Source organism: Patella vulgata, chromosome 2, assembly GCF_932274485.2.
Source record: "Patella vulgata chromosome 2, xgPatVulg1.2, whole genome shotgun sequence".
In the NCBI taxonomy this organism is placed as follows: Eukaryota; Metazoa; Mollusca; class Gastropoda; family Patellidae; genus Patella; species Patella vulgata.
This window is the reverse complement of record NC_065880.2, coordinates 70,734,441-70,746,500: the sequence shown is the minus strand read 5'-3', so window position 1 is coordinate 70,746,500 and position 12,060 is coordinate 70,734,441. Positions and strand designations below refer to the sequence as shown.

At 35.4% G+C, this 12,060-nt stretch overlaps 1 protein-coding gene across 7 annotated transcripts in view; it reads right to left on the bottom strand.

Moving 5' to 3' along the window:
• Positions 1-12,060, bottom strand: part of LOC126810590 (synaptotagmin-like protein 5) — a 58,264-nt gene that overhangs the window by 4,800 nt on the left and 41,404 nt on the right. For 5 of the 7 annotated variants that reach the window (XM_050535741.2, XM_050535742.2, XM_050535746.2 and 2 more), the window contains 3 exons: positions 3,134-3,267; positions 1,325-1,432; positions 3-187 (listed from right to left, as the gene is read on the bottom strand). In XM_050535741.2, the coding sequence (XP_050391698.1) occupies positions 3-187; positions 1,325-1,432; positions 3,134-3,267 (427 nt within the window). Of the gene's footprint in view, positions 1-2; positions 188-1,324; positions 1,433-3,133; positions 3,268-4,596; positions 7,241-12,060 lie in introns of those variants that run through there. The other 2 variants (XM_050535739.1, XM_050535740.1) reach the window with 2 other exon arrangements.

Here is a 12,060-nt window from a genome sequence, read left to right as displayed (position 1 = left end):
ACGGGTCTGATTTATTTTTCTTGGTGTCAACTGGTGCCAGGTCTTTACACTGTTTAACATATATCTCGAGAGCACCTGTTTTATAATTATAATCTACACCTAATAATACTTCCCCACTGACTGGTATCTTACCATAGTTTATCTCACCAGCATCACTATATATACTTAATATACTCTCTCGACTATCCTATTAAAATAAAACAAATATTCTATAATAACAGGAATCTTTAGACCAGCAGTCTGCCAATAAAATGACACCAGATACTCCTATGACAATTTTTCAAATTTCACAAGTAGTTATAAGAATTTGTCAGTAAAATAAGTTCAATACAAATGTATTTTATTATTATTATTTGTACACGCCCAAATAATTAAGTATGGCATAAGTCAGTAAAACACATGAGTCACACAGAAACAAATTAACCATCACAAAAGTCTATGTCCTGATAAATTTAACTTCTAAAATTCATTAGATAGTAATTTAAAACATTGATATACAATATATCTCTTGGAGACCCTAGGGTATACAAAATATTTCATAGAGACCTTAGGGTACAATATATTTCATAGACCTTAGGGTACAATATATTTTTTATAGAGGCCATAGGGTACAATATATTTCATAGACCTTAGGGTACAAAGATCTACCAGCAAGTGCTTCAATACAACTATTGAACTACAAAATAACCTCCACATTTCTAAAAGAATATAAAAGAGTTAAAAACTGAAATTGTTAGTTATTAATAACGAAACACACAATCACCACTAATTGTTAAAGAGAACTCCCCACCAATAGTATTGTTGAATGATTAGGATTACTTTTATTTTGTGAAAAATTAAGGTGTAGATTTGATTTGATCTGATTTTTGATTAATTAACAGAATTGTTTAGTACCCATAGATTTGGTCACTGCTGAGATATTGTCAAATTGAAAATAAAAGCCTCTGTAGGCGGGTGAAGATCAGGAACACTGGTAGATGCATCTATAAAACCAACGTTCAATAACACTGCATAATGAAAAGTGTTTATATAGAGATGTTGCTTTTTTCAGACACATGAAATGTCATCAAATCGGGCTGCCGTAAAACAAACCTCAACCTCAATAGCTTGAATATCAAAATAGCAAGGCTGTTGTGACCAAATCAAATCAACACTTCTTCTAGTCATACAGGTTAAGAACATAAACTAAATTGTTTTATTGGCTGACATTAACTGACAGTTAAACAGGTTTGGTGTTAGAACATAAACCATAAACTATAAATTGGCTTCATAAAACCCTCCACCGATCTTAAATGGAGTTTTTCTAAGAGTGTCATAAACTTACACTAAACAATGAAAATGGTCCCCGAGTACTGCTGCGTGCTGATGATGCGCCTGATCGATGTGAGGCTACTAAATCATCAATATTATCATCGTTGTCATCATCTGCTTTCTGATATTTACCATAAAAACATTATTTTTATATCAATTTTAGCACAAAATTCTGTCATATAATATTTTCTTTCTACTCCATCAATCATACAGTTTTTAATACAATATTTTTATATCAACCATATCGGTTTTTAATACAGTATTTTTATATCAACCAAATCAGTTTTTAATACAGTATTTTTATATTATGCTTATCGTTTTTTAACATCCCCAAAGCACTACACATCTTGTTGTTGTTCTTGGGGGTGACGGTCTTCACAAAACATAACTTTAGTCCATATAACATATGTTTTTTTTTCTGCACATAATAAATTGTTTATTATATGTATATAGTACTTTATAATTTGACAGTATTTCCACTTCTAATTGCTGCAATTTGTTATAACCCCAATTACATATATTGTATATGTTACTTGATCATGTCTGCCTTTCTAAGTTCACTGTATTTGTTACAATCAAACATCTGGTTGTAGTGAATATTGAATACATATGTATGCAACAATAAATCCTATAAATGACCTATACAAATCAAAGAGTGGCACAAATTCTTTAACTAAAACTGCTGATTGCCATATGAGGGGAACTACAATATTGTGAAATATCTAAAAGGAATGGCAGTCATAAAATGATGCAATTCCGTCAACAATTGGTATCCTCTGGAGAAGATATAACCACTTGTTGGGTAGAATAATTAGATATTGTTCAAAACATGCAAATGATGAAATGAAATGAAATGGGGTTTAACGTCCTACTGTTCTACTCCTATACTGTTCTAATGAAATGAAATGAAATGGAGTTTAACGTCCTACTGTTCTGCTCCTAACCTGGGCTAATGAAGACGGGCATACGCCATACAGTGTGCTATGAGGGAAATTTTGCCCGGGCAGCGGCACTATCGCCTACTCTTATATCGAATTCCATCTGCCAAGGGATCTTATACGTGCACGCCAATGTGTACACGGGACCTCGGTTTTTCGTCCCATCCGAACGACTAGACAGCTTTCCTTGTCAGCCCCTCCGTCCTGCATCACTGACAAGGGAGAACCACGCCGGAAAATCTGGATGAACTTTCTCGGCCAATGCAGGGATCGAACACCCGACCTCTGTTCTAATGAAGACGGGCATACGCCATACAATGTGCTATGAGGGAAATTTTGCCTGGGCAGCGGCACTATCGCCTACTCTTATATGGAATTCCAACTGCCTGGGGATCTTTTACGTGCATTCCAATATATACACGGGACCTCGGTTTTTCATCTCATCTGAAGGACTAGACAGCTGTCCTTGTCAGGCCCTCCGTCCTGCATCACTGACAAGGGGAAACCACGCCGGAAAATCTGGATGAACTTTCTCGGCCAATGCACGGATCGAACACCCGACCTCCAGGCTAGCGAACCAGCGTCTTACCCACTTAGCCACATGATCCCCTACAAATGATGATCAGGGGCTTTAAAGAGCAGACAAAATATATTTCATCATACAATTAAATGCAAGAAATTTTCCTGAAATATTTTTATCAGTAGAAGGTGTGCGGGTCAGATGCCCTCCTATATCTTATATAACAATACCTATTACACGCATATGTGTTTGCAACAAACAAATTTTATTTCTACTATATTTGATTATCTTGTCAAAATCTCAGTTAAAAGGAAACTTCTTGAGAATTGAGAAGTTAAAAGGATTCTTCTTGGTATATACTTACATCATCAGCAGATGTCAGCACAAGTGATGGGATTGACAAACGACTTTGACGTGACGCTCGATGCTCTGGCGTATTATCAGAAGAAGTGCCCTCGTCTGAAACGCCTTCAGTTGTTACTGATAATTTTCCAGAATCTGAAAATAAAAACACATACATTTTTATTTTATTTCTCACAGAATTAACCCTTTAGCATCCTATACATATAAATATTGACTACCCCATTTCCCTGAAAAAAGGAGTGGAAAGTGACCTTTTAACATTTAAGTTTTGCAGCTCGTTTTCCAAACTGCCCCAAACCACTGCTCCCTACAATACCATAGGTGCAAAAGGGAGTTACAGTTTTGGGTAGTCCAGTTTTTAAAGGTTTAATATTACTTACCAGTATGCTGGACTGATAGTAATCTGTACTAAACTGCATAAAGGTTTTACTATTAATTTAATAGAGACCAAGCTATTATTAACAAAGGCTTAACTATATTACTTTACAGGGTAATACTCAATTTCTCCTTATACAAAATTCCACAAAGTGGGAACTTGGTAGTGTTTTGTTTCAAGAATAAATTGAGCCATCATGTTTGTATCTTGAATCTTCTTTTGATTTGTTACATGGAAATTGATTGGTCATTACACAGTTTTTTAACCAATAGTAATTTGACACAGAATATTTTTTTCAAACCAGAAAATAAAGCCCCTTGTTGACATTCCATAGAGAAAGGAATACAAATTTGCAAAATATGGGTCTTGAAGTAGATAAGTTTTTTAAATCCTGAAAGAAATCATCAAGAGTCATATACAACCTGAAATAAAAACTGGCCTGATAAAATTTGTAAATCAATAATTACCAGAAGTAGAACAATGAAATACATGCACATATAAAAAAAACAAATTGAAGGATGCATAACATGCTACAATCAAGGTTTAATATATAGAGAATAACACTTTAGACAAGCAAAATGTTTTATTTAAAATTATTTTATCAAATATTATTCAAATTGGACAATTCTCACATCAGTTATGGCCGAGTCAATGTTTCAGACAGATATAGTTACAAAATTTTTTATCCTTTTCTGACAAGCCAGCCCATTCTAAATTAAGATTTTTTATATGTGGATGTTCCTTTTACATAATAACAGTTTTTACATTTAATTGGAGATATTTTTTTACTTTCGTTGAGAAATATTTTAGATGTTTCCTTTTTCACTTTTTGGATATCTAAAGTAAAATCCCAAAGATTTTCTAAGCGCAAAATTTGTTTTCATACACAAAGCAAACTTTCAGGGTAATTTAAGAGCAATTTTCTATGTTATGATTGACACTGATGTTATAATTTTCAAAGAAAAAGAGGACTGCCTTAAATTACAGAGATATAAATGTAAAATTGTAATGACCCACATTTCAACCCATTCCAAGAATAACCGTTCACTTGTATCACAACTTACAGAAGAATAAATTACTGGTAATACCTGTAGTATGTGATATCGGTAGATCAGATACAGAGGAAGTGGTTGTAACAGAAATAGTTGGTAGTGTAGATACTGTTATAGAAGGGATAGAAGTTGTTTCGTTATGGGTTACAAACTGTAGATTGTCAGTCGTTTCTCTCTCAGGTTTTTCAGAGTAATCCTTTTCTGAGTTGTTGTAGTAAGGGGAAGGAGGGGTAACTAGGGACAATATGGGATCATATGATAAACCTTCTTCTTCTCGTTTGTTAGTTGCAGAATTAACAGTTTTATTTATTTTATTGCCATCACCATTGTTAGTACAAGTATTAACATAGCCATTGTTAGTAGGTGTAGCAGAAGAGGGTGCAGCAGAAAAGGGCGTGTCCGAAGTAGGTGTGGCATGTACATCTACATAACAAAAACCACTGTTCAAATTTGTGGCATCCACGACCTTGTCTTCAAGTGGTTCTGTATTTGTGGCTATTTCATTTGTGGTAAATATTCTAATACTAGGAACAGTTTGACAGTTTTTACACCCGATCTTTCTATCATTTAACTCCAGACTCTTCAATTGTTCTTGATTGATACTAGTTTTATACTCGTTGCGATCTGACTTTGTTTCAATTACAGAATCACATGAGGTCGTCTTTTCAGATAGCTTAATATCAACGTTCTCAGTAACTACTTCCATTTCTTCTTGTTGACCCACAATATCTTCTGAGGTGAATAAATCACAATCGTCATCTAAAATGCATCCAGAATCTCGTTTTCTTGTATTTAGTCTCCCAGTGATGTCCACATTTCCATGCGAATCGGATAATTCATCTATGTTAGAGTTCTTTGAGGCTGAAAGATTTGATTTGATTCCTGTAGAATTGTTCATAAATTCCCCCGGTTTAACTGTATTAGAATAGGCTTGGGTATTTTCATGGCCGTTATAAGCAGTCATTAAGACATGGTGCGTGTCTAAATACCCATCTACTTTGACTGTATCAATAAAACTTCTAGGGGGTTTAATCGGTGCCTCAATGTCGTCTTGATCTTTAATGGCTATAATTCTTTGAGAATTACCCTCATTGTCTGGGACGTTACTAATGACAAACTTATCTTCTGGATTTGATGGCTTCCCTTCTGCATAAATTGCATTTGAATTTTCTGACAAAAGATGGCTACAAGAATTTCCATTTTTCACTTCAGACACAGTGTGAAAATGGTAATCGTGTGTAATTGGAACATGACCCATGTCTGGTGTTGAAATAGTTTGTTTATCAGAAACATACTGTAAAGTAGAGCCTGCTGTCAAATCTTCTTGACATACAGAGCTCTTGATTTGTTTTCCAGCATCAGAATCAGAACCAATTTCTTTTTTGTTCACTGCAACCAATTTTCTGGCTTTGGGAATAGGAACTTCTAATTTAAAAAAATCTGCATCAGCATCCACAGTCGAGACTGAGTTTAGCTTTTCATTATCAAGATGAACATTAGAAGTGGTAGTATTTTGGGAGTGTTTAGTCTTTACAATAGCACCTACCATAGTGGTTTTTGTCATTTCACTATTAATAATCTTCTCACTCTCTGTTTCAAGGCTATTTAAGTCTGAATTAGGGTTGTTTTTTGAGGTTGATTGGAATGTTTTCTGGGCTGTCAAATTGATATCTGAAGTTACAACCTTGTCTCCTTCATAACTACGGTCCCCAAAAGAACTTTCAGGTGAAACAACAGACACAACATTACTTTTTACTGCTTTCTTCTTTGAGGACGTTTTCCTGGTTCCATCTTTACCAACTTCCCCATGAAATTTTCTTTGTGGACCTCTCTCTCTGATCAATTTGGCTTTTTTGACCAACCTTGGGCTTTTGATCATTACAGATCCAAAGTTATTGTCACTGAGAATATCCAACGAAGTGTTGGCTAAGTCATCAATATCTTCATTTTCTTCAAGGTCAGCGTTTGTTGTCAAATCATTGAGTGTTAAATCGTCAGTTGGTTCAGTAGTTTCAGTAATCACACTCAAATTATCTGATGTGTCATTAACATCTGATCTGTAAAACTGACTTTTGAAGAAATTACATTGGTCCTGTTTGGTGTATGGTGGAGGTTGGATTTCAGAAGTGTTAATAACCACTTTAACTGATGGCACAGTTTGGGATCGAATTGCTTTCTGAGAAGATTGGACAGTGTTTTTCCATTTATGATCTCCCATCTTATCTGACTGGCTAAAATTTTGACTTGCGTGTTCTCGATTCATTTCTGTTAAAATATAATCTGCCTTCTCGTAGATAAATGTCTTCCCTCCATCTACTGAATCAGACTGATTTTCCAAATCTTTGTAAGCTGAATCATTATCGTCGTCTAAATCAATGTACTCCTCCATGTCTAAAACATACTTGGAACATTTCTGGTTTGGTTCCTCTTCAGGTACAAATATACTGTCAGGAATATCTTCACTGGTTATCTGGTGCTCAACACAGTATTCCTTGGAGTCTTCATCTTCAAATTGCTTCTCTGAATTTAATTTCAAAGCTCTAATTCTACTCTGAATGTCAGAAACAAATGTGCAGTTGGCGGCACCTTCATCAAAACCTGGTCCCTGGGAACTTGAATGCATATTCTCTGTTTTATTTGCTCTTAATTTTTGTTCTTTCTTATGTTTTAGATCAACAGAAGTGCTTGTTTCTTCTGGCTTGGTTGTTATTAACTTTGGGTGATCAACATTATCATCTGGTAAAGTGTCAGGACTTTTATGTTCTTTAGAAGTAGTATCAAGTAAGTTTTGGTAAAAAACATTTGTTAACTGTGGTCGTGTGACCTCTGAAATCTGTGAATCAGATTTGCGATTGTAGCTTTCTAGGTTAGATTCAGGAGTATAAAAAGAGGCAGTGTTACTAGAAAGAGAATTAGCGAAAGAAGTGTTAGTAAAGGTGTCATCAACAGAATCTGTATCTGGATACTCAGCTAGAGCATTGCTAAGTTGTTGCAGAGCTGAAGAAGTGAGATGTGCATTGTCACTGGACAGAGTGTGCAAAGAATCAAAAGACTCCCTATTAGCAGAAGCTTGAGAGATGGAATTAAAGACTGAAGAATCATCATTATGTTCGTTAGCCTGACAGACACCCGCATTGCCATCAAAAACCCCAGATGAAGCATCATGCAAAGGTTTAATATTAACAGAAAGATCAGAAACAGAAATAGTTGAATCAGAAGAATCAGATGTATTGCATTCCCAGTCATCTTGACCAAAATAAAGTGAATAATTTTGAACATCCCCTCCAAACCCCTTTACATCTATTTCCCTATCTATCTCACTCCTTCCACTCTTATCATCTGAACCTGTTAAAACAAAACAATTTAAATCAACACCAAGCCTGGAAATAAGGCACCTGTCACTGACAATGTCAGGCACAGATTCAGGCTTTGTCAGGCACTAAACTTCTGGTGCCTGTCATTTTGTCCGGCACTGATTTGTCTTTTGTATTAATATTATACTATTCAAAAAAAGTAGGGGATATTTGATTTTAAAGTGTTATTAAAGTCACCTAATGAAACTGACGAAGAAACAAATGACAAAATGAAATGAAGTTCACATTCATCGATTTATTCCAAATGATCGTTAGACTAAGTAAGGCACAGACTGACCATTATAAGGGTAAAATGATACCCGGGGTCAAACAGCAAAGTTACCACAGCATCACAACCAAGTCAGTAACGGGTAAATCCTCCTCTGTTTGCCAAACAAGCATTGATCCGACGTGGCATACTCCTAATGAGACGTCTAAGGTCATTTTGGTCCAGATTGTCCCATTCCTGTTGCAACGCAGCAGCAAGTTCTTGGACATTGGCAGGACGTTGTTGACGTTGACGTAACCTCTGTCCAAGCATGTCCCAGACATGCTCGATGGGGGAGAGGTCGGGATTCAGTGCTGGCCAAGGTAATGTGGTGATGTTCTGTTGTTGGAGGTAACCTGTAACGATCCTGGCCCTGTGACATCTTGCGTTGTCATCCTGGAAGATGAAACGTCGGCCATGACGTCGTGCGAACGGCACAACATGGACTGCCAAGATGTTGTCCCGGTAGTACTGGCCTGTAACACGCCCTGCAACAACATGTAAAGCCGTTCTTCCAGCAACAGTGATGCCTCCCCACACCATAACAGAACCACCCCCAAATCGATCATGTCTGATGACGTTAACGTATTGGAAGCGCTCGTTTCGACGACGCCACACCCTCCTACGTCTGTCCAAAAAATCAACAGTGAACCTTGACTCATCTGAAAACATCACATTGCTCCAGCGTCGATTATCCCAGTGTTGACGATCCCTACAAGGGATGATCTCTCAAACAAGGGATCACGCGAGGACGTCGGCCGCGAAGGTGACCCCTATGCAGTCGATTCCGAATCGTCTGGCCATGCACTCACTCTCACACCAGTGTCTGTTTGAAGACGAGCGCTGATCTGATTTGCTGTGATGACACGATTTCTCAAGGCCAAGGTACGGATAAATCGATCCTGGGCTTGAGTTGTCGCCCTTGGTCGACCTGAGCGTGGTCTGTCCTGTACAGATTGTGTATCACGGTATCTGGACCATAGCCTGCTTATGACAGACTGAGAAACATTCATCGTCCGCGCCACAACCGCCTGTGTTGTGCCGATCTGTAGCATGCCAAGGGCACGTAACCTTTCATTCTGGGTAAGCCGACGCATATCAAAATTTGTTTTCTGGTCACTAAAACAATTAAACTGATGTTTCCACCCTGGAATTCAATGCCACAATGACTGTAACATTCAAAGTCAGAGTCGTGCAAATCTTGGGTTGGACCCCCATGATGATCCCAAGCATCACCTGCATTCCATGCGGTAGCTATTGGTGCGTTTGGGCGTCACATGTAACTGGAAATGTTTCTTCTGTTAGGTTCTATAGTGACTTTTTTCGTAGTCATTTGCATATTTTAGTATTATGCCCCCAAAATCAAATATCCCCTACTTTTTTTGAATAGTATATTAATACATGTCCGGCACTAAGTTGAAAATGTCAGGTACTTCTTCAGGTACATGTAAAACCGTTATTTCCACGCCTGATCAACACACAGCTAACATTAGAGTGAATAAGGTAATGTTGCAACTATACACGATCTTTAATATGACACTGATATTTTAAGCCATGGCCATCATCAAAGGTATAAACCAGAGGAAATAGCACTTTCTCATATTTTTCACCTCTGGATCACCACATCAAAAATCCTGGATGACAGGGTAAATTATTGGATTTTACCAGACAAGCACTTGATTTTAATTGATCAATTTCAAAATGCAAGAAACCGACAAGATTTGTTTTTCTTTAAATTTGTTTACATTGAAAGTTTGTTATGGTACATGCAGTGCAACATTATCCAATTTTTTGTTATTTGCTGTTTGTTTGTGTTACTTTTTATACCATGGAATCCACATAAACGAATAATCAATAAGAGAATTACCACACTATTTTAAGTGGATTGGTCTGCAGCATCAAAGATGCAAAGCATGAAATACGGAAAAAGGAAAAAAAATACAGGCTTTCATCTAAATTAGAGGCAATAATTTCCGGTTAACAGAATTTATTCAAGTATTTATGAGATAACACAATAAATGAAAGAGGTTTTTTGTTCAAATCCGGAATGAATTTTTATAGTACCCAATTCTGTAAAGTTTGAAAGCACATATTATCCTAAGAAGAACTTTAATTGTCTGACTTTTAGGCTACAGGTACAATATACTTCATTAAACAAAAATTAGCACAGAATTTCTGTTAAAAAATTTGACTATTTTTATGAATTAAATAAGTATTCTTTGAGAAAAACTACAGATTTCATTGTCTTTATAGTGTTTTACTTAACATTTTTTGAGCATCTATTTACTGGTAAATATCATACAAATATGCGGGTCACCTTTAAATGAGTAGTCTTTGAGAAAAAATACAAACTTAATCGTTCTATGGAACAATTTATGAGAGTACATATTTAAATGACACATCAATAAGCACATCACCTTCAACTGATTTTTTATACCAACCATGTTTTAAGTACATGCAATGTTAACATGTACATGTACCTACATTTAGTTTACATGAAGTTCAACATGACACTAATGATACATGATTATTACGCCAGGATCTAAAGCATCTTTCATTATATACAGTGTCAAGGGAGATTATCTCTTTAATAAATAATATATAATTATGTATGTGCCGTTGGTCCTAAGATTCATTATAAAAATCCATTAAATCATACTTTTTATTGCATGCTTGAATAGTTTGTTATTCAATATTTTTGTGTTTCAATTTGGAAATTAAGCTAAATTATTTGTTAAGTATTTCAATTTCGAAATTAAGCTAAATTAGTTGTTAAGTATTTCATATGTAGTATGTGTAGCCAAAGGAAGGTGTGCAATGATCAAAAATAATGCAACTTGAAAATGGGATATCACACTTAAAAATCCTCAGGATATCACCAGGATCTCCTGGAAAGTGAATCCCCATGGCTTCCATTCTCATACACCTTTAAACCATAAATAATAAGAGATATGACACATAGTTTTCTTATGTTTTAAGTAACATAAATAAGCCATAATTCTGAATTACCAGATAATCACTATGACCTTATGAATGGTGGTAGATTGACATCTTGCTCATTACATGACCGGTAATGGAAATGACTTTTATTGTCTATTGAAGTAGTCTTAATTGTCTCAACATTCATCTCTTATTATCATTTAATTGGAGATTTATCCCATATTGATTCTACATAATGTCTTATTGTCATGATCGATAGAAGATCAACCCAGCTATTGACATTTTATTATTTGAATTTATGTTATCGAAATGTGCTGATAAGATGTCTATATTACTACAATAACTTAACCTTGCGCTTGATTGCTCAGTATATATGTCTTTAAAGTTCTAGATAGTTTTAATATAAGGTTTTAACTGTGTTGCCAGCAAACATCAGTAGCAGGTGCACATGTAAAGGAAATGTAGTTAATAATCAGTTATACTTTAACTTTAAGGTTTATCACATTTTTAAAATTTGTTATTCACGCATGTTTGTTTAGCAAAGAGCAAATTCACAATTCAGAACAAAAAAAAAAAGTAATATTTACTTTTCGTTGTTAAGATGTGCATAAATACTTTAGATATTTAAACATCAAATACTTTTCTGTAGAATTTTAAATAATCTAATTACATATTAAGAATTTATGAGTTAGGGTCAATGACTTCCACAGAACGATTTTAAGGGATTTACATAATTTTGGGACTGAGAGTCATGTATACAAATCTTTAATTTAAATGATGTTTGTTTTCAATAGAACTAATATAATAGATAACAACTATTGGTAATTCCACGAGGTTTTGGATATACATGTACATTAAATGCAAACTAAATCTCTTATGCTGTGCCAGTGGCTGGCAGCCTAAAGACCCCCTATATCCCCTTCACCCTATTTTATTTTT